A 24,404-nucleotide genomic window follows, 5' to 3' on the forward strand; every position below is an offset into this window, starting at 1 on the left:
TTAAAAAAAAACCAAAAAAAAAAAACATTCCTTTACAAATTTTTTTTTTTATTATTTCAGCATAATAGTAAGAAGCCTCTCCTCTGATTTTCATACAGTTGAAACTAATTGGATCACAAGGGTACATATTAGTTAGCCCATTTTACATTAATCATTGTAACATTTTTTTAGGAAGTTATTCTTATGCACTCATTTTCCTACACAAAATAATCAATATCAAGATCCTATCTTAACTGAGGACCATAACTCTGCATGCAAGACTAATAAAGAAAACAACTAATCTGTGATAGCTACTGTTATGCTGTTGTTCATCTAATACCATTGTCAATATAATTTACTACAAATACCAGGGACTTTGTATAAGAAAGAAAACATTTTCTTGCAGTACTACTGCCTCTAGTGTCAAAAATCACCGAACATACTGGGCTCTCAACTGTACTGATCCAAATTGTTCTGTCCGCCTTTCGTGTCAAGTTGAGGAGAAATAGGCTTTGTCTAAAACCTAAAATCTAGTACAGATTGAAGGACAAAAATATCCATCTCTTTTTTTGTCTTTTTTCCTTACACTCCAGTGTTTACAATTTCATCAGAATAAAAAAGGTCCTTGAAACAATCATCAAAAATGTGATGACAAACTCGCAGACAAAAAAAAAACAAAAAAAAAAACAGAAAAACAAAAGCCTCCTTTGATCTGTCTGTAAAAAGAAGAAAATAAAACCTCAATCTTACAACAGGATTCTATTGCATTTAACAATGAGAATACTAAAAACAGTGAATGACAAAAACGTATTAACAAGTGACGTCTACTATATATTGTATTGCCCTTTTGCCGTTTTCAGTATGTGCTCACACCAGAAGTGTCCCTTCCACAGATTGGGAATAGTGTTTCCACAGCAGAGGATTTCATTTCTCAAACTTGGCTCCTCTGCTCTTTAAAAGGCCAAGCCGCTGATAACAGAATCCCATCTTTGTGCACACAGATTTGATAATCAATGGACCATTTAAAGAAAGCTTCTCATTAATACTTTTGGTAAAACATCACACGACTCAGTCTTCCACTTCTCTGTATCGAACACAAACATCTCTTTATCCTACAATTCAGACTATAGAAAGCGTGGCGGGACTCCCATCTCCACAAGTATCATCTGGACCACTCACTATTTATCCGAATAAGACCGTAGTTACCAACAGATTATTTGCCCCAGTTTGCACTGACATTTCTGGGTTAAACAACAGGACGACGTGATCACAAGTTTACCAGTCACAGAAAGGAGCGTGTTTGAGAAAGTCATTAAAAAGCAGCAAAGCGGGCCCCGTGGGGCCACTCCTTGCTGTACCGAGTACTTTCAAAAGTTCAAAAGGTAAAAGAAATCGCTTATAACGCTATCATTTAGTACTACAATGACTATTTGTGTATCCGCAACTTAAGGCTAAACCCAAAGACGTGACCGTTATTCCACACCAACTGTATAGTAATGTCTGGATGAAAAAGCAGTTGTTAGGTGTGCGGCAGAGTCAAGCAGGTGTTGATCCTGCCGCGGCCTGCGACCAGCCAAAGCACCGCCACGTGGAAAACAACGTAGCACGACTGTCTTCTCACACGGACCGCCACGCGCAAGGGCCTCCTTTTTTTTTAGGATTATATTCTGTGTTACACCATCACCAGTAACTATGACCCAAAATATTCAGTTATCACCATAAACATGACTTCTCAACAGAAGAGCACATTAGTCTGGTTCAGCGCCACTGAATCCATCCACATTCAGTAACCACGACAGCTTAAGGATTAAAAATAATAATAATATGATGATGATGATGATGACGAAAGGCTAGTAAATACATCTGATCCACAATAATAAACGGCCAAGAAAAAGGCAGATGAGAAAAGAAAACAACAGAAACATACTAAGGCCACAAGATTTTGTATACGCCCACTAATCTCACAAAGTGATCTGTACAAACATCACTGGACTTCAAAAGTGGCTAACCTGCATCATTATACACCAGGATCTGTGCAGCATGAGCGAGCAGAGGAAATGTCGTGCTTTAGTGCTGCAGATCTCTATACATGTTCTGTATATTTACAGCTGAACACCACCACACGCCCTCGGTACACATGAAGGAGGGCTCGCCAAGTCTGCCGTCCTGTTCTGCCTCTTCAAATCGGAGAGAAACGCGTGACGCTCTGTGACCCGACACGCGTTAAGTGCGCACCTCGTCGACTGCAGGTCGCACTTTCGTTTCTTGGAAGTCCTGGTTTTACAGTTATTGATATTAGTTTTATGTCACGCAAAGTTACTCGGGTTTTCTCAGGATACGATGGTGACGGTGGCCAAAGACTGCATTTGAGCCAAATTCCAATTTACGTCAACACCTTGTTTTTCTTACAAAATAATCATTAAAACTGGACCTTCCGAGCTGAAAAAGCCAGGAAACACTTTATGCATCACATCAGATTTACACAGTAATAATAATAATAATAATGATAATAATGATGCTTTCAATGACCTGTCTTTATGCTTAACACTGTCCGATACAAGGCAAGTAAACTCCGGTCTGTACATGAAATGCCAACATAGTTTCCTCACTTTACCTGGAAGAAAAGTTCAGTTTTAATAACTTTAACCTGAAATGCTTTTATGATCCTTTCCAGGCCAAAGAGAATAAACAACAACAAAAAATTAGAAAGAAGCTCAAATACTCTTCTTCACCACCTCATCACACAGTCAACCGTTTCCTGTCCGAGTACCACCAAATGCAAATTTTTTTTTTTTTGAACAATAAATTTTTTTTTTTGCAAAAATCAAATAGATTAAGTACAAAACAGGACCACCGTTTATCACAGAAAAGTCTCATCTTAAAAAATGGGAAGAAACAGAAACACAGTAAAAAGTCAACAAAAAAACCCACAAATGTCCCGCTGTCGTTATTAATCCCAAGACTCGAGCTGCAAGATCAGTCTGTGCTAGAATGTGATGGCACTCTGCACAGAGCTGAGAAGAAACCCTGTGGCTTGTCCCGTCTCTGGAGGTGTTGTGGATCCAGGGAAGATGGAATGTCAGACCGCCAGTCGACCCGGAGGTGGATGCAGGGGGCTCCAGGTTGGTGGTGCCGGTGGGGGTTCTTGGGGATATGGGCGTGGTTCGCAACAGGGCTGGTTCTCTACTTTGGCTACGCCGCGCCCCTGGCACAACCGCCGATGTCGCAACAGTCGGTCTGTGCGCGAAAAGTTCTTCAAAAGATAAATATTAGACACGGTCAAATTCAGGTCAATTTCGAGGTCATCATTTTAAAAATATGGTAAAATTAAAAATGTCAGAGTAAAATGGAACTATGAAGGAAGGAATTTAAACCATACATGATTACTCTAAACTCAGGCGTGTCAGAGGGCAAACAAAGAGTGGGAAATGCAGAGAAGTCCCTAATATTTCAACAAAGTGACTAACAATGTGGAAAAACAGTTGTTCCCTATATATATACTTTATCCAGATGCAGTGCCATCAATCCATCCAAGTATTTATATGGCAGCATATTTTAGCATTTCTAGTTTTAGTGCATTGATACTGGCAAAGATCAAATCACTCGTGGAGAACCCCTCTTCTTTTTTTCTAAGAATTCAGTCTGTGCTGATGAGCTAGACCCATCTCTTCCAGCCGTATTTGTCCCCCATCAGCTGGCTGGCTTGCTGACAGAGACACCACTGTGGCTTTCACTGATAATTGTATTTATGTCTGTATTAACGTATATATCTAGTTCCATCTTCACTCAAACCACAACCCACAGCCCGTGCTGCTTCAGTTAGCTCGCCACAGAGCAAAACAAGGACTACTGTTGCTAGGTGCAGTCAAAGGCGGTGCAGCTGGCGTTCATCTGCAGTATGAGAATCTTACCTCTTAAGAAAAATAACTTAACAGCCTGATGTCTAAAGGAACTGAAAAGTCTGGTGGTACTGATACGACCCACTCAAGTCCAAATTTGAAATTCAGCACGTATGACACCTCACGCGTGTACTCCGTGTTTATTCATACATACCTGCTGGCACCGTTCACACTGGTAAGGCTTCTCTCCACTATGGACACGCTTGTGTCTCTCAAGGTGGTAGCGCTGAATAAACCTCATATCACACATGTCACAAGCAAATGGCTTCTCTCCTGAAAGAGCACACAAATACAAAGTCAATGCATCAATTTTAGCGTCTTGTACCAACAAACTGCGGGCAGATTTTTACTTACTAAATCTTTCTTTGCAGACTAAATTTCCAACACTTAAAAAAACAAAAACAATTAAAAAAAAAAAAAAAAACATCAGGAAAAAAAACAAAAAACAACTCCCTTATTAGTAAATTTCAACAGTGAATTTTCAGCATCTGATAACTGATGTTCTAAAAAGGCCTCGTCATCAACTCATTATGTGTAGATCAAAGTGGAATTTCATGTTTTTGTGGCCCGGATGTACACATGATGGAGGGCCCACAAATTGGGGCAACTTTTTTTTTCTCTCTTTTTTTTTTGGAGACTGGTTCAACATCCCATCAAATGACTTGACAATCCAAACTCGAGTTTGTTGTGACCCAGTTATGTTGCAAGCGCCAGTGCCTTTCTCCGTAATAAGGGTACGGTAGAGGAACGCATACCCGTATGAGTGAGGCTGTGTCTCTCCAGGTGGTTACGCTGAATAAACCTCATGTCACACATGGAACAAGCATACGGCTTCACCCCTACACACACAGAGCAATATATTAGCCCTACCACTCACAAGTCCAACAAACACAACTTTCAACCTAACTATGCACTCTGTACTTTATTTTTCAAACATAACGCCAAAATGTTTAGACACTACAACTACACAGCTCCGACCACTGGATAAACTAATAGACTTCAGTTAGATTTTAACATAATACAGGAGATACACATTTTGAAACAATATCACCAAAGCCTGTCCTGTGTGCTGTATAAGATTAAAGTCATTGTGCATCAATAATAAATAGAAATCATAGTATTTATTCCCTTTGAGGTTTACAAATTTGATGTTGGACCCACATCCCCTCTTTACTAATATTATATATATTTAACTAAGTTACTCATGTTTAGCTGAGGTTTTTGTCAATATGTCGTGTAACAAACACTTTAATAGATTACTGATTAAATTATTACAATCATAAATGTAAAAATAAAATGAGGGTAGTTAAGGTAGAACTGGTAACTGGGGCTGTTTAATGTTTAACCTAGTTGTTTTACACTGGTTTGTCAGTGACAATTGGATTTTGTAACATTGAGTTATTATTTAAAAAAATAAAAATAAAAAAAGGGGGGGGGAAAAAAGTGGTTTTGACTTATTTTGTGGTTTAGGTTACGGGTGAGAGCTAATGCACCCATTACTGGGACACAGAAGTATCAGAATTGCCATTTCATACCGTTGATTAAAAAGAATCAAAAGACTTTAAGGACAAATTACTAAAATGTACACAAAATGTGTTTCGTGTTCTAAACATTTGATTCTTGGCAATCTCAGGTATTGGATTTGGAACGGGGTTCGAAATGATTATGACCAAACCCTACCTATAAGGAGATTCTTTCAAAAAGCTTTAAGCCTTCTCAACAACAAACTAAACCCAGAGTAACACCTGGTATTAGAACTTTAAATGTATGCAATCTGGACACATTATCTGTCTAATGAAATCTGATCCATAGACCTTTGGATTAACATTTTAGATGAATTGCATTTTCAACAGATAAACTAAATGATCAGTACTGCTCTTAATCGGGAAAATGTGATTAAGTGCTGGTTCCAGGGTCTGTTTAAATCTCCTAGTATTAATACCAACCCAGCTACTGAGTATGTGTGTGTTTCTGTTTTCATCAATGTTGGTGCTCTAAAGTTGAAATATCAGATTTTACTCGTTGACACAAGTTCTATGGGTAGTGAACAAAAAAAAAGTACAGATACAAATGATGGGAATAAGCCTCCAACATACGTCAGAGCTCAGCCTTAGACAAAGAGTCAGCCATTTGGGAGCTGTTCAGAGCAGAGTCCTTATCTCAACCAAGAGAACCCAGCTGAGGTGATTCAGGGCCTCCAGGACACTGTAGGCCAAGAGTTTCAGACTTGTCCATCCATGAGGAGACCCAGGGGAAGACTGAAGACACACTGGGAAGATTAGATGTCTTGGCAGCCTTGGAAACCCCTCAGGGTCCTTTGGCATCCAATTATAATACACAGGGTTTTCTTAATCTAGATAATGTATCCAGATACACATCACAACCAGGTTTAAATGGGGTGAGGGTGTTGGTCAGATATTCTGCAGTTCATATATTAGATTAACCAAACACACTACAAAAAAAAAAAAAAAAAAAAAGTGTGAACAATGGCAATTCAAACATTCAGAGCAACTAACCAAACCCCTAGGGGAATAAAATACTGTTTTAGATCCAAAAGTATTCTCCCTAAGAAGTGCTAAACGATGTGCCTACTTTATAACTACACAGAAGTATCCTTTATATTACACAATAAATAAAAGTCATCTACAGTACTGTGAAAAAGTTTGAGAAACTCGAGTTCTTAATATCTTTTTTACATCAAACAATATTATAATCAAGGTGTCTGATTATTCCAATTCATTCTTTAGTAAAACAACCCTAAATAAATACAGTTCCAAAGAACTTAAGATCAGTGACAAAATGAACATCATATTCTACAACAGATGCCCTCTACATGACCATAACATCATGGAGATGGTCTGGGATTACATGAAGAGAGAACGCGCTGAAACAGTCGATACAGACAAGAAAATTGTGGCATGTTCTCCTATAACTAACAGGCAGAATATGAAGTCTTTATATGGAGTTACTTAAAATGAACTATTCATGGCATCATCTTTTAAAATAGCCTTGCTTTATTTTGACTGTTCAAAACCTTTGCACAGTACTGTATACAGTGTGATAAGGGCAGGTGCGCGGACGCATACCCGTATGAGTGAGGCTGTGTCTCGCCAGGTGGTAACGCTGAACAAACCTCATGTCACACATGGTACAAGCAAAAGGTTTCACACCTAAATGCAAAGCATTAATATGTTAATTTCAGGTCTTTGAGCTTCTGTTTTACAATCCATCAATCAATATTGTACTTTTAACATCAATTTACAATTGATGGGTTGTTAACCATGCTTCACTTGTTTAATCTAGCCAAAGATTACGCTCTAAATCCAATTAAGAATACATTAAACTGTTGTTCAAATTTCAAATCCACAGCTAAACACATCTCATGAGCTGATGATATCACAGTCCAAGATTTACGTACATGCCAAGATTTGTAATAATGTTTCCTTTCACAGATAATACAGGATAGCCTTGATTAAGATAAGTGCACTACTTAGTAAGAATAATAGTAACTGTCCCTATATTTAACATAATGAAAGTACTGTAGTACGGGTAAGGTGGGCGGACGCATACCCATATGAGTGAGGCTGTGTCTCGCCAGGTGGTAGCGCTGAAAAAACCTCTTGTCACACATGGTGCAAGCATAAGGTTTCACACCTAAACGCAAAGTAGCAATATTATATTACTTTACCTCAGTTTCCATGTTACCAATAAAAATCTAGGCTATTATTCATTAACCACACATTTGCCAATGCATGCAAAACAAAGATGCCAAATGTTTTCTTCATGAAACACTAGATACAACTGAAGCTCTGGGTAAACTTTAATAAAGACCATCACTTTCTATAAAAGCATGGTAGTACTGTCACGGTTTGTGGAGAGAGACCGTGCGAAGATGTGTGTGGTGGACCCAGGACCCCTGTTTAGTCTTAATACTAACTAAGCATTTTGCCAACAGTGATCTCTCCTTTTAGGCAAGTAATGAAATAGGATTTCACAAGAAATAAGATTCTCTGATTTTTCTAATTAGCCAAATGTCTCTACAGTCCAGAGTTCTACAGTTAATTTTGTTTCAAAAGATGCTATGTGCTCAAAAGGGTGTCTATTATTTTAATTAGATTACTAGAGATGCACCGATTGACTCATGAAGGAGCAGAATCGTCCTTTTTCCAACATTGTCGGCCCAGACTGGCTCCCATACGTTGGGTTACTAATGAGTTTCATGCATGCTTAATCAATTCACATCCATACGTTAACATGTCATTAGCATCTAAGTTCCTCACTGTGAGTCAAGGCACAAAGTTTGGCAAACTGGGGAGGATCACCACAAAAATGTTTGAGACTTAAATCACTTTGATCCCATTGAACATGAACGTGACTAAAGCTAGCCAGATCTCAGAGCCATCTGCAAACCAGGAGCCTCGGTATAAGCAACGATTTTAAGAGGTTAATATCAAGGGAAATTATGGAGATAAGTGAAAAACACAAAAAGTCAATGACCCGTTATGTGGTGAAGTTACAAGGATAATGGAAAATGATGCCGGCCCTGACATTTGTCTTGTTATACAAATCTGTTGAACCTGATTTGTTTGGTAGGTGTGTACAGCAACCGGATTCTCCAAGAAAAATTGCAATCGGTGCATCTCTATAAATTCCCTATATAGCTATGCAAGATGTAAACTGGTGGTACTTGGTAATACTTGATATTGGTACAATAAAAGCTGTGTGACAGTGACCAATATAAAGTGTTATGGGCAGGTGCACTGACGCATACCCGTATGTGTGAGGCTGTGTCTTGCCAGGTGGTAACGTTGAAAAAACTTCATGTCACACATGGTACAAGCGTAAGGTTTCACACCTAAATGCAAAGCATTAAGGTATTATTTTCAGACTCGTTTTTGTGTTCACAATCCATCAATAAGCATATTACTTAATTTATTCAGAATTGATGGGTTGTTAACCACTATTATTAATTTCCTTTGTTTTAAAGCTGTAACTTGTTGTTCATCCAATTCCAGTAAAGAATACAAACTGAACCAATTCTCAAATCCACAGCTTAACACATTACATGAGCTGATGATGTTGCAGTCCTGTATTTCCTCACAGTCACATAAAACGTTACAATTATGAACATAATGTAGGGTAGGCTTCATCAACATCATTCTTCTGGCCACTTTAAAGTAACTAGCATAAACAGCTTACTCGTAACAAAATGCACATACAGTCTGATTTCAGTGAAATGGGTAAGGTGGGCGAACGCATACCCATATGAGTGAGGCTGTGTCTCGCCAGGTGGTAGCGCTGAAAAAACCTCTTGTCACACATGGTGCAAGCATAAGGTTTCACACCTAAACGCAGAGTAGCAATATTATATTACTTTGCCTCATGGTCTCTCCCTCTTTTTCCTTTATTTTCTTTCTTTCTTTCCTTTTTTTTTTTAAATTTAGAAAAAAATATTTAAGCTATTGGTTATTAACCACACAGTGGCCAATTCATGCAAAACCAGAACTTTTTCCCCAAATAAATTTAGATTAGAATTGCCAACAAAAATAAAGCAGCAAAATACTGAATTATGGTTATCCTGTTGATTCTGACTGCTGACAGCTAACAAAAGACAAGAAAATGTTTATAATATTTATACATGACATGTCCCCTAAATATAAGTAATAAGACAAACTAACTAAATTAAATGTGCACACTTGCTAACAACACATGTCATGGGCACGGTGCACGGACCCATACCCGTATGAGTGAGGCTGTGTCTCGCCAGGTGGTAACGCTGAAAAAACTTCATGTCACACATGGTACAAGCGTAAGGTTTCACACCTAAACGCAGAGCATCAAGAGAATTATTTTTGATTCTCTACAACAGAGAAAAAAAAATGTATCTATAATTATGCCTGATAAATTAAATGTGCCAGTGTGGATTAAATTGATATCTGTGGTTAATAACCAATGTCATACCCCTGAAGTAACTTACAGGGGTACAATCTAAGATGCTTGTTTCAAATTACAAACTTCCCAGAGGGGCTCTTAAGTTCACTTAAACATGAGCTGATAATGTCATCTAGCTGAAATTATACTTAGAATGAATCTTATCATAAACTGTGTCTGAATACAGATTTACAAGACTAGCTCAAGCATACAGATGTAGCAGCATCCTAATTTTGTGACAGCTTTAAGATTGGCAGACGCATACCCATATGAGTGAGGCTGTGTCTCGCCAGGTGGTAGCGCTGAAAAAACCTCTTGTCACACATGGTGCAAGCGTACGGCTTCACCCCTATACACACAAAGTACCAGCTTTAGCATAAAAACACTCAACTGCCAAAATTGATCCATATTAAACTTTACTAATTCCTTAGTAAAGTTTGGCTGCACTTATCAGCGCTTTTTTTAAACTGGAAATTCCAGCGTGCTTTAATAATCTGTCATTCCAATTGAAAACATTTGCATCTCTGAATAATAAGGAAAATGCCCTGTGCAGAAAGGAGAATTAAAATTTTCCTAACCAAAAAAACCAAACCTATCAAAATGACAAAAAAAAATATAGAAATAAAAAATTGGGTTGAAAATTGAAGTCCACATTCCAACTAGCACAACAAAAAGTTTTTCACACTATGTCAATGGGTGCTTCTAATCGTGTAATTTCAACATACCACATAAAGGTTTTCTGGAATAGATTTGTTCACGCTGATCACAGAAGGTGTGACAATTTTAGGCAGTTGGCAAACAACTCTGCACAAGACATTAAGTTTGCACATTCATTTGCGGAGCAAGAATTAACAGGAAACTGCTCTGAAAATCATCATACAGAACCTATCCTAGCACCGAAGCACAAATTAACTTTATCTTCCATAAGAGAAATCTGTAGTTTGGAAATATACAGCTTTTTTTAAAAGAGAGAAGCTTGTGTTAGTTCCTGACCATCACTTTGAATGTGAAATGACACGATTATGTGGGGGGAAAACAAACAAACACTGGCCTGGATAGTGGCAGTCCCGATCTAAGTAACATTCCCATCAACTGAAAAGATAATGTTTCCCTTAAAGTCCCCTCCCACTTCTTCCAACAAGGCCACAAAACGTACACCCCTTAATTCAGTTTGTAAATTTGCACATTTCCCAATGAACAAATCTTAAATTCAGTATCAACATGTAAAAAACAAAAAAGCCCACTCATCTTTTAATAAAAAAATTTTTCATTACATCAAGATAATTGGCTAACTGTAATATTCAAAGCTGCAAGTAATATGACTCTCCTTTTTCTGTTCTTCCCCATACACACACAGTTTACAAGATTTAATATAAAAAGTTGATACATACTGTAAATGGTGCAAATATGACAATGTCATAACTGTCAATATCATCTTTTGTACTTTGAATAAAAAACATTTGTTGCAGACACACCACCTTCATGCTCTTGAATTTTGAGTTTAATTCCACAAAATAAAATAAACAGTTGAATTAAACTAACATTACTTTTTTTTCACAAATGTTTCATTTAGAGATCACGAAATGCAGTGTTGGTCAAGTTACTTGCAAATAGTAATTAGTTACTAATCACTGATTACTTCTCCCTGTAAGTAATCCAGTTACTTTACTGATTACTTATTTTCAAAAGTAATTAGTCACTTTATTACTTAGTTACTTTAAAAAAAAAAAAAACACCGCCCCCCCCCCAAAAAAACAAAAAACCCACACGATACACAACCTGAATATATGATAAAGCAATAGACCTTTCAGCCTAATTTGACTTTTTCTGCATTATCCATCATATAAATTTGAATCAAATGAAAACGTCTTAACTTTATGCACATTGCATAAAGCAAAAATTCAATTATATGCAACCATCTCTGACTGGAAGAAATTTGTTTAACATTTGAACCTATTTTCTGCATATTCCAGTGAGTGGGGCCAGTGGAGGTATGCTCGGTGACGCAGCGGTCATGTCAGTGGGGGTATCCAGCGGTTTCTCTGCGAATTTCACATTCCCATGGCAGCGTGATAGGTGCTTGCTCAAATTTAAAGGTTAATACTTCGGTGTTGAAAGAAGTTTTCTTCACATGTAGAGTGTACAGCGGACGTTAATGTTTTTGTCACTTTTACGCAATCAAACTGTGGTCGTACTCTCTCCATATTATCCATTGTTGATCTACACATGTCTGTTGCTGCCACGGACGTCGTATGCTTGTATGTCATTGTCATCAGACACTCTCACAAACAAAATCACAGTTTAGTAACGCAGGCTGCTTACGGGAAAGTAACAGTAATCTAATTACTTTTTTGCAATAGTAATCCCTTACTTTACTCATTACTTGAAACCCATAATCGGATTACAGTAATGCGTTACTGCCCATCTCTGCTGAAGTATCAAACAGAGTTACCACAATAATTGTTAGGTTAAAAAAAAAAAAAAAAAAGCACACATAATTATGACTTTAATAGCTAAATAAACACTAGAGACTAGAGTGGTACTGAGTTTTCACTTTATAGTCATCATGTCATTTCATATACAAAGTATGGGGGAAATATTACTACACCAATTCTTACAGGTAGATCATGACAAATTAGCATTTGTCAGAAAAGTGATAGAAAGCAACACAAACTCGAGTTTGAAGCAGCCATGTAAACATTATTTGTGGGCACATGCAAGGGGAAAGTCAGGGTGAGAGGGGGGCAAGATTTAAAAAGAGAGGCATACCTGTATGAGTGAGACTGTGTCTCTCCAGTTGGTAACGTTGTATAAACCTCATGTCACACATGGTGCAAGCATATGGCTTCACTCCTAAAGACAGCACAACAACATCAGATGTATTTCAACACACTGGTGAAAGTGATAAACACCAAGACTTAAATAAATGACAGATTAACTATTGTAGCATGCCTTTTTACTGACAACACATTACACTGAAAAGACTAACAATATACAGACATTAAAGGGCGTATTAAGAAATCAAAAATAATCAAAGAAACCGATTTTTATATGTTAAAGTTTAGTTGAAACTTACGGATTACCCACTAAAAAAAATAATTAAAAAAGAAAAATCACCAATATTTAGTTTCTCCAGATGTGGGGAAACAGGTACTTGCAAACGACATTTTATACTACCAATGTCTGCAATTTAAAGGCTTTTTAAATGTAATGTATCTTTCATTCAATATACAATAGTCAAGAATAACCATGCAATAGTGCCATTACAGTGTTAATCACAAAACAAGGTAACTGACAGAGTCACTTTTTCTGTGGACAGTTTTCCAACAAAGCCTAAAAGCTCTATTAAACATTGGTTTTTTTTATGAGGGGGAATTAATTTACCAACAATGTGATAATTATAGTATCATATAAGACGGTGAAATCAACATAAAACAAATGAGTATAAGGTTTATAAATATATAAGGTTTCACAGTGAAAGGGGAACAATTAATCAAGCATACCAGTATGAGTGAGGCTGTGTCTTGCCAAATGGTAACGCTGGAAGAACCTCATGTCACACATGGAGCAAGCGTATGGCTTCACCCCTAAACGCATACAGTGTGAAATTTTAGGGGGGACAAAAATAATAATAAAAAAAAAAAAGTTCTCATGAACTATGTGCACAAAATTTGTCAATCTACATAAACTAGTCAATATTACTTAATAACAAGAGCAAGTACTTTCATGACCAGCTAATTCTAAACATACAAGACAGAAAAATGTGTCACATAAACCCTAACAGCAGTTAGCAAATACAACGTATACAACAGAAAAGACAAAACTATTAATTCTTAATGTCTAACAATCAAGAAAATGTAGTAACAAAAATCACAGCTTGCTTTGTGTCTGTCGGGTAGGTGATTCACACACATAGAAACAAATATCAACAAGCCCTAATGGTGTTAAGTGAGAGGGACAAGTAAAACTTAGTACCCGTATGGGTGAGAGTGTGTCTTGCCAGGTGGTATCTCTGGAAAAATCTCATGTCACACATAGAGCAAGCATATGGCTTCACCCCTGCACACACAGAGCAAAATCCTTTGAAAATAATAGTAATAACAATAATAAAATAAGCACAATGAATTCAAGGACTCACTTATATAATGTATCCAGACATGCCAAAAGCAGTGGCACCAGTACAGTGCCACACTATATGCACATGTCTAACATTTCATAATCTGTTAACATGTCTGTAATAAGGGTGGGTGGGGGGAAAAAAAACAAAAATGTCTTTTGCCAAACTTAAAACTTTTCATGCCAACAAGCTTTTTGAGAGCCAAAATTGACTCAAATTACTCATCAAGATGACCGTTATTGTAACATTGAGGTAGAAAACTGATATGCACTCCTTATATGCCTCAACAGTTACAAAAATGCTTGATGTCTATGAGTATTTGGTCCTATAAAAAGGAGTGGCCTGCGAACTTAAAATTGGGTATATGGGCACCAAGACAGCAAAAAAAAAAAAAAAAAGCAGACCCATACCCGTGTGAGTGAGGCTGTGTCTTGCCAAGTGGTAGCGTTGAAAAAATCTCATATCACACATGGAGCAAGCGTATGGCTTCACCCCTACACACATAAAAGTTTGTAAATATCAGCTAGAAACGGCATCAATTTTTAACACATGACCACAACTCTTCCCTTAGAATAGCTCTTCTTTTTGTTTCACATATTATACCAATCGGCCTGAGAAGCCAAAGCACAATTTAGATTTAGCAGTGGTTATAGGAACTATGATAACACTCGACTTATTTCAGTGAAATTTGGAAAAAAACAAGATAAAACAAAACAAAAACGGTATAAATGTACAGATAAAGTAGAGCTTTCAGCAGGGGAAAAGCTGAGGTTGTTTACATACCCCTACTATGTATGCAAGATTTCAACTAAAGGTTTACCACTTTTTCATCCTCCTATTACATGTCTGGATACATCCTCATGCTCTTCAACATGTTATTCATTTATTTTTTGGGGGGCTTAAATCCTATTCACGATGCACGAAGGTAGAAAGCTAAGACACTTAAAACACGTCTACCTAATGAACTACGGTAAGCAGACGCATACCAGTATGAGTGAGGCTGTGTCTTGCCAGATGATAACGTTGGAAGAACCTCATGTCACACATGGAGCAAGCGTACGGCTTCACCCCTACATACACAAAGTATCAACATATTAGCTAAGACCTTCCTTCAAAGGAAGGCATGAAGTTACTCAAGACTTTGGCAGGCATTTCATATTCTAACCAGGCTTCATGCAAACAGCGATTTGTTTTACATCCCATCAGTGAAAGAAAGGGGGGCAGCTCATTTTCAAATAAACTGAATAGCACTATGAGGGGGGGGGGGGGGGGGGGGGGGGGGAAGCAGCAACAGGGCATAAGCCATACATGTCAGCAGCGAGACAACTGGTGAGCACAATCACACCGGCCAGCCGAAGCACAAACATTCTCCAAAGTTAACCATCACTCGTGGAAACAAAGCATTTTTTAGCAAATGTTTTTTCTCACACAGTGCACATTGATTCCATTTACAGCAAAATTAAGAAAACATGTTGCTAGATGCGTGCTTCTTTCTTGCACACCAAAATGATGGCCTGCAAAAGCTTACAATCTGCTTTCTGTCATAAAGTTACAAGAGACGCAACTGAGTAACTGTATGAATGTTAATTAAAAAGCAAGGCAGTTACAGCTTAGAAACATGAAGCCCTCAGCCATTAGTTTACATTTAAAATGTGGACATCAAAGGACTATTCCCATAATATACCATGGCCAAATCAAATCAACTACTTAAATATGACTTTTCTCATACAGTTAACAGAAATGTGAAATTTAGGCAAAACAGTATTTTCACATTACTGAAATGTCACTTTTCAAAGAAGAACAAAAAAATATAATTGAACTCTTGAATCTTCGTTTGTAGATCAACTAAGTCAATTATCAATAAGTAATAGTCCGTTTTTTGATGATTACTTGGTACACAACTATGCAGCTATAAACAACAGCTGATGGCAAGCTTTACTCATTTTGCCCGAAGTGAAGCCGCAGAAAGAGTATCAATCGGGGATTACACTAGCTGTGTGTGATGACTTGACCTCTAGGGGACGGACAATATTTTGGGGCTTCAGTTAACCCCAATAGAGCCCCAGTTGTTTGAGTCAACACTTCCTGTTTCGTACACTAGTTGTTCTTTAGAGATTCACCACAAAAAATAAAAATAAAAAATGTACATACAATTTAAAAATGTTAATAAAGTGAAATTATTCTCAGATGACAGTCAATTATTTTTAAATTTCATTTCAACAAAGCTGTTGTCTATTTTGCTCTTCACAACGAGCACTTACTGAAATACAGCTAAAGTTCAAACATGACAGATCAAACCCTTGGAACACACTTGGAAACTTCAAATGTTTGGACAACTTTTTTTTTGTACAAGAGTCTTGTCCCTTGGCTAAAAAGTGCATGAATGAAGATTTTTGTGCACAGCAATGGTACAAGAGGGATTATGTACTTTGACAAGTCCACCTGAGCAACTTTGGGCAATGCTAAATGCTAAAATTTGTCGCTGTATGCATGTAATTTAACATTCTGATGTATACTGAAGTGTCTTTTTCAAGCGTTAAATGATTGAAATAAAGCAAATCAAATGCTGATGCATTTTTGTACCATGATAAACTTTCCCTTTCCTCTCTTCTGAATATATTAAAATTCAGTCCTTTCATGGTATAACAAATACCCTAAAGAGCTCTTTAAACAATGTGTTCAACACTTACTCAAAAGTTCAATCCCACAAAAAAATGTTCTCCTTTTACAAAAAAACAAAAAGAAAACTATAAAAGGCCGTTTCCCAGCCGCATGTTTACCTGGAAGCTGTTTGTGTCTGATTTTAAATGCATAAATTTTGATTTCAGAGAACTGATTTTAAAAGTTAAACTGGGTACGGTAAATGGACGCATACCCGTATGAGTGAGTCTGTGTCTCTCCAGGTGGTAACGCTGGAAAAATCTCATGTCACACATGGAACAAGCGTACGGCTTCACCCCTACACACACAGAGCATAAAATTATTAGCTATTCATTCTAATAAATAAGCGATTATGTTAGAAAAAAAAATTATATAATATATAATGTAGAAAACAAAGAACAGATGCAATTTTGCCACAAAGTGCAAGTGGTTACTCTTAAAGATTATTGGTGAATTTTTAATTAAATTTATAAAATGGGGGGACTAACGGGGCAGCAGCTCTGAAGAACAGGTTTGACCTGCACATAGTGCATACTTTAAAACAATGAGGTTTTTTTAAAAAAAAGTATTTTTTTAAAACAAAATCCTCTAATTAAAAACAAAACAAAAAACACAACAAAAAAACTAAGAACATAGTCCTTTGATGTCCATGCAGTCATTTTTACTACATATAAAAAAAGAATTATATACAAAAATTATTTAAATGATTTTAAACATGCACAAATAACTATGCATTGCATGTTTTGCAGTCTGTGCTTTCAGGCATTCAAATTCACAGAAACGGGTCCACAGGTCTAACTCCACCTTTAAGTCCACTATCAAAAAGTCTTAAGAGAACTGTGGGTGTTGTCATTTAGAAATTTAAGAATATTGGGGAGGAAAAATAATAAATAATTCATCTATGTACCGATACTGCTGGTTTCTAAACAACCGTTTAGAGAACGTTTACCAACATATATCTGTTTCTGAATTGAAACTTGTATAGGAACTGCATGCAAGAAAGTCTTGGCAGATATTTGGGAAAGGGAAAAAAAAAAAAAAAGATGGTGTAGAAGAAAGGGTAGTCAAATGTGGTCTGTTGTACTTGTGTTCCATCATTTTGCACTGCATACGGTAACATCAGAAAACTTGGGTATATCTGCCATGAAGAAGTTTAAATTTTAAAAAAAAAAAAAAAAAGACCAAACAGACATCTTGGGAGGATCAAACAGCACTGCGCAAACAAAAGTCCAGATCAAAAAATGCTTATCTTGCTAATTAAAAAGGAAACAGCCAAAAGAACAAGTCTAAGCAAAGAGCCAACAAGTTGGAAACAAGACCCAACAAATCAGTTTGAATTTGCACAAAGTCACAACACAGACTAATTTCCTGAGCTGTACCAAAATATAGATGCTGTATGCAATTGTTTGGCTATTCATCTTTTAGATAAGCCATCTCATTTTACACACCTTGACTTCACCTTACTACTGCTATGTCCTTTTTTCCTCTGTTTCTTTGCTGTTTTAATAGGTTGAGCAGTGGTGGTAATTATTTGCTAAGCTTCAAAGCTTTGGTAGTAATTTCAGCCTCCACAAGACCTACAGCTGAACTCTGCTTTAGGGTTACGGTAGAGTTAGCCAAAATAAACTAAAAACAAAAACACATTTTACTTTATTAGAATAACATAACCTGGATTTTAGACAAAAATGAATTGTTTAACAGCAATACGGTGTTACAAAACTGACTAATATACACAGGCGTTTATTTTAGTCTTTGTAATTTGGTCAAATTTGTAAGCAAGCAAGAAAGATTCTGCTGTGCAAGTTTGAGTGAAATGGACTGTATTATGTTTACAGTTGTAATGTTAAAACAGAAAACTACTAAAATGTATCTTAATATTTACACACAAAAATAAAGGGAAAAAAAGTGCAACTAAAGACAACGAAAAAACCCCACTTTAAACACTAAATCTAACACTGAGCACAGAGAATTTTGTATCATCATTTCTGTTAGACTAAATTAATATACATGCTAAAATTTTTCAAATACTTCTACAACTGATGCTGATCAAAATATAATCCAGAGGGAAGAAAACTTGTTATAAATGCTGAATAAGTAAGAGTTTTTAATAGTGGACTCGGGGTTATTGGACCACAAATTATTCAATTTCCCACTGTAAACTTTCCAGTTATTGGGAACACATAATTATCAGACTGAACATTTTGAGGTGAACAGATTTTGGGAGTGGCTTTGTTGGAAATTACTGTCCACTGACAAAATGAATCCTGAGCATCTGTCCATTGACTTAAGTGACAGACTACATAAGTAGTCAGACTTATGTAATATGGGTACGGTTAAAAGACGCATACCCGTGTGAATGAGGCTGTGTCTCTCCAGGTGGTAACGCTGAATAAACCTCATGTCACATACGGCACAAGCATACGGCTTCTCCCCTAAACCGAAGAGCACCAGTTTTAGTTAAAGTCCCCACAGATACCGAGTGGCTGTGAGGCAAAAGCTATTACCAAACAACGTTTTAAGCAGACCATTGCAAAACTTCACAGTCGCTGCACACTCCTAGACTCAGTATAACTCAAGCTTTCAAAGCCTCTTTTAACAAGTCATTCACATATTTAGGCAATAAAGGCTGTCCTGGCCTAACTGCACTTGAGCTGTTCCAAACACAAACCATACCTGTATGAATGAGGATGTGTCTTTTGAGGTGGTATCCACTCCTAAACGCTCCATAACAGTGATCACAAATAAAGTTTTTCTGCACTTTGGATGATGGACCATTCTCATCGCCACCTGCACCCTACAGAGAATGGTCAAGAACAGTGGTTAAACAGTTTAAATCCTACACCTTCGTTGTGTACTAACATTTCAGTTATACCCCCAAAAAAGCACCCGTCCAACTGATCAGAACTGGATGATATTCTAATTTTTGTGAAATGTCAGCAAGTGCAGTCCTATAGCTATTACTCTCCTAAGATATAAAATGAGAGTTATTTATAACCACTAATCCTTAAAATCAGCAGTATGAATGAAGACAACATAAAAGGTTGTTTTGTTTTTCAAACTACGTCATTGAATCTGAATTGACAAAATACCCCACAACCCCTTCCAATGGCCTAATGCCCTCATGTTACTGCTCCCCCTGTTATGCACACAACTGCAGTTATTGTGCTCTGCTTCACTCTGCTCCCCTCCCCCTCTTTCCTCTCCAGAGATCCTCCACCCCCTCCACATCTTCCCTGAGCTCCTCCCCCCACCCCCACACAAACAAAATGTGCACACAAGAGATCCAAGTCAGGCCACTCGAATAAAGTTAAATGCTTTAACTACAAAATATGTACAAAGCGGCTTGGGCGCATTTTCTGCAGTGAGCAAAAATTAACAGACGCAACAGAGACAAATCCTTATTTAGCAATCAGAGCCACTGACCTTCCCTCCCCTTCCTTCTTGTTCTCTCACTTTACAGGGCGTTACTGATTTCCTGTTCTTTTTTTTCTGCTGCATGTCCTCGTTGGCCCTCATCTCTTTCTCATCCAGCAGGCGGGGAGCTTGGAATTCACCTTCCTTCCGGATAAGCTACCAAGCCAGACAAAAAGAAAAGAAAAAAGTTAATTATTTCCTATTTTTAAGAATGGGTTAAAAGTGCTCTCTGAGACAAAAAAGGTATGACCATTACTGAGCTGAAATGATGCAGTTTAGCCATTATGTCCATTTCTGCCAACGCTGGCAGCAGAGGTTGGTCACATATAACAGTTGAGGTTTGTATTTTCTAATTTTAGTTTAACCATTACATACTTTAAAACCATTTGGCATACCTTCTGATGGAGAACTGATGAGTGCTCTTTAATTTTCTGGTAATTGCAAGTTTCGTTTGCCAAAACAAAAAAACTTGTAAGTTGTGGAAGACAAAGGAAAATGGGCTAAAAAGGGAACCAACTACGCACCCTTGAGTATAACTTGTTAGTGCTTAGTTTAATCCCCTTTTCCATCCCAATTTCAATCTATATCCAATCTAAATTATAAGTTAAAATGCTAAACCGAAAGCGAAAGTTGTTTTAAACTGGGAGAAATCACAATAGGATGTCTGCTTACATTCTGAATTTCATAATTCAGAATTGTGCCAAGTGTTTACACCCTTCACAATATCAGTAACACAACATAAAACAGCCCAATTTCCACTCCACATTTCCCACGTGGGTCCTAACCAGGGGTGGACAGCTCATTCCAGATGGGAGGATCATATGGCTCTGAGGAGCGCGGTCAGGTCCCTCTCTCTGAGGTGGTGCATGGCCAAGTGGAGCCATCATTTTTTTGGGTGGAGCGGCCATGGAGCTGGCCTGCATCAGGGCCATACTGGACAGGACCGCTTCGCAGCCAAGCAGCCCCGCCTGCAAAGAAAGAGAGTTAACAACAACACTTACCAAACACATCAAGCATTTCAACAAATCAGCAGTCTGCAATTTCAAATGATCTGCATCTAAGACAATACTGCGAGTAGCACGCAATGTGCTTTGGCAGTCATCAACGACAACATCCTGAGTGACACAAGACTGCAAGTAAAGTTATTTGTCACCACTTTGGTGTTCTTAAAACAAACCCATTTCATATGGTCGCGGACTGAGCTGCTGGGCAGATGTGACATTGCTGTTGTATATGTGAGCGCAGGGGCAGGGGTGGGGACAAGGTCATCCAGAGATCCGTCAGTCAGGATGGTCGGGCTGGTGGGAAGCCACACCCACCTCACTCATCAAGCATTAAAACTGAGGAAGAGGAGGATGTGGATGAAACAGACAAACATTAAATTACAACAGCAGCACCTGCTGTCTTTACCGTTACATATGCCAAAGAAATATAATACAGAAATGTGTCTCATTTGGACAAATGATTGGACCGATTTGCATAAAGGGTTTACTAACTGTGGCTAAGATTTACTTAATCATGCTATATTTTTACCTTACACCTATGTTTTTTCCCCCATTTTATAATAAACACGCCAAATCATGACTGGGATCAGAAATCATACTAATCTCACTGCTGAGGCAACACCAGCAAAATACAAGGAAAAAAAATCAGCTGTTTAGTTAACACAACAAAAATGTGTTGCTTGTAATTTGCACAACATTAACAACACTCCTATGATTGCAAGAGATCATTAATATGGGTGGGCAAATTTACAATTCTAATCTGTTTTAGTCCCAGTTCTGCATATTAGATTTGTCTGTGTTGAGACATTAGTGTGGAGGTGAATTTAAGAGATATGCATATAGCATCGATTTTACAGTAGCTTTAAGTACAATGCATGCAAATTTATAACTAAATATTCTTACACATTTTAAGTTAGCATCACTTCATTTATGTGCAGCATATAGATGCAGTATATGCTGCATAGGTTGTAAGGATCGTAAAGCTCCGTGTTTTGAGAACCATTTCTGTTAATCTACTAAATACTGTAAGCCTAGTGCACACCAAATGATAATTTTTGGTGTATGTATTTGGATGAAGTTTGGTTATGAAAATTTCCCCAGTGGTTTAAAAAAAACATGCTCTGTGCTAACAATCTAAAAAGGTCCACTTTGCTCTAGGTAATAAATACGAAACTCTTCTAAGGCATCATGAAAGGTCATTTTAGTCTAGCTGGTTTCAATTTGTGTAAAAACTTCAGGTCTTCAGAATTAAGTAGATATTTGTGCAAAAACAGAAACTTGTGAAGATGGGCATACTGCAGAGAAACTACAGGAGAGTCAGACAAATCACATTTTAAAATACCAGGATGACTGATGAGACAATTAGCATGTCCAAACACTTAAACATGGGAAATTAAAAAAAAAAAAAAAAAAAAAAAAAAAAAAAAAATCATGTATCATTTATAGTACCGCACATATGTTAAGTACGAAAGGTAACAAAAGAAAAAAAACATGTAAAATACAAACCAGAATTCAACATTTAATAGCACAAAAGAAGCAGCTGCGTGGGTGCGATTCTATCAGGGGAGGTTATTATTATTTTGAAGGAAATAACTCAGTTTACATGAATCCCTTGTTAAGTACAACTTGGGGTGATATCATGGAGAAAACCTTAGCTGTTGTGGAATGAGTGATTATTAGTGTGCTGTTGGGGACTAATGCAAAAGTGCTTGCAATGCAATAAATTATAAGCCTAAATAAAGTAAAAAAAAGCACGTAAAGTTCCGACTGCACCCACGCTGATCGTTTGCATTTAAACGTGCGTTTTGTATTTTTAAACACGAGGTTTGTTAACTCGAATGTTACGAGGAGGCCATTAAATTACCGAAAGAAACACTGCTCGGTCTTGTGAAGGGGTTCTCATGGGGTTTTGTGTTAGTTTGAAGGATCGTTGTTATACTCACCGTTACACGGATTAAATGCTACGCTTGTGCAACACTACAAAGGTTAACCGTGGCCAACAATATTTTTATACCAGGTTTTTGCCATCGGCGTGGGTTAACTAAAAAGGGCTAACGTTGCTAGGAAAACAGACAGCTAGCGAAATGCTAACATCAGCCAACACTGATTAAAACACTACACGAACACGTCGCGTAGTTATTTTCAGTTTTTAGTAGCTGTGTTTTGTGATGGCGGAGAAAATTAAATGAGCCAATATTATTATATTATACTGAATATAATATAATTTATTAGCTTTACCGACGGGTGGCCTTCAAACTACCACCCAACCCATCATTAGTTCTGCTGATGCTGGAACAACCTAGCTAACATCAGCTAGCTGCTCGCGGGCGCCCTCGCCCACTCTAATGTTACTGCCAGTAATCGAGCAAATTTTGAAGCCCACCTGGTCACCGATGTAACACAGCTGCAAAGCGAGAGTATATATATCGCTAGATTTATGTATTAATATTATTATTTTTACAAAACGACGCTTCTTACGATATAAGCTAAAGCGGTTCAAGACAAGACTGAGTAATAAAGGCATTCGTGATGGCCGTCGCAGCGAGTGCCTCCCCCTCCCGACGAATAAGCTAACATTTGTTAGCGGCCTAGCGAGAGCTAACATTGACGCCGTAATTTTGTGCAAACCCCCATTTGCTCTACTACCACACGGTGGATTTTGCAGATAAAGCTACCAGACCGCTTAATGCACATTTGGAATCCGCGGTGCATCTGAGAAGAAATGGGAATATATTTACCTACCTTTCTGCTTCACTCGCCCGACGTTTTCTGTACCGTCTAGTTTACAAACACAGGAAACGCCACAGGATGTAACCCACTCCCCCACACAGCAGCAAAGCCTCCTCAAGCGAAGAGAAAAGGGTCATCTTCTATCAGCTCCCCTTGAACAAGAGAGCCTTGGCTCGAAAGGGCGGACAAAAACTCAGTCCATTTTCATAAGTGGCGTGGGGATTTTGACGCCCACTCCACACTGTTGTGGCTGTGTTGTGGTGCTGCTGGTCTCTCTGAGTTTGCAGCAGATACAGACTACGACTGAAGAGACGCAGACGAAAAGGAGCGAGCGCTTAAAATGACAGAAAACAGGGACGTGCACACAAACACCGGAGGGTTATAGTAGTAGCTCAGTCTGCTGCCGCTTTGCACATGCTTGGCTGAAGTGCACATGGGGCCAAATTAATAACCATCACTAGCCCATTACTATTATTATCGTGGACCCTGCAGCTTTTATTCCTATAGCAATATTAGATTTGGTGACGTCATTGTCAGTAGTGTAAGGATCACTGATTCCTTTTAGTCAGTTTCATTCTGCACTTTGAGCCTTCCTTTTGTATTTGCTTTACACATTAGCCTGAATTAAACTCATTTCCTCTAATTAATCTATATCAATCGGTGATTAGA

The 24,404-nt window shown here is 37.8% G+C and overlaps 1 protein-coding gene across 26 annotated transcripts; it reads right to left on the reverse strand.

The window, feature by feature from the left end:
• Nucleotides 1-27: 27 nt before the first annotated feature.
• On the reverse strand, nucleotides 28-24,166 carry znf740a (zinc finger protein 740a). 26 transcript variants are annotated; one of them, XM_085160910.1, is made up of 21 exons: nucleotides 23,744-24,161; nucleotides 21,179-21,341; nucleotides 20,787-20,969; nucleotides 20,011-20,157; nucleotides 19,261-19,381; nucleotides 18,936-19,019; nucleotides 16,802-16,885; nucleotides 14,913-14,996; nucleotides 14,337-14,420; nucleotides 13,785-13,868; nucleotides 13,313-13,396; nucleotides 12,579-12,662; nucleotides 10,075-10,158; nucleotides 9,618-9,701; nucleotides 9,140-9,223; nucleotides 8,650-8,733; nucleotides 7,449-7,532; nucleotides 6,965-7,048; nucleotides 4,634-4,717; nucleotides 4,033-4,151; nucleotides 28-3,232 (listed from the first exon to the last, which is right to left on the reverse strand). In XM_085160910.1, exons 2-21 carry the CDS (start codon nucleotides 21,221-21,223, stop codon nucleotides 3,059-3,061), a joined length of 1,965 nt encoding a protein of 654 aa, XP_085017036.1. In that variant the 5' UTR covers nucleotides 21,224-21,341; nucleotides 23,744-24,161; the 3' UTR covers nucleotides 28-3,058. The 26 variants fall into 26 exon arrangements, with proteins under 26 accessions (XP_085017036.1, XP_085017034.1, XP_085017033.1 ...); XM_085160908.1 differs by having other exon boundaries at nucleotides 23,389-24,161; XM_085160907.1 differs by having other exon boundaries at nucleotides 23,748-24,160.
• Between the last annotated feature and the right edge of the window lie 238 nt (nucleotides 24,167-24,404).

Source organism: Neolamprologus multifasciatus, chromosome 5 (assembly GCF_963576455.1).
Source record: "Neolamprologus multifasciatus chromosome 5, fNeoMul1.2, whole genome shotgun sequence".
NCBI classification, from domain to species: Eukaryota; Metazoa; Chordata; class Actinopteri; order Cichliformes; family Cichlidae; genus Neolamprologus; species Neolamprologus multifasciatus.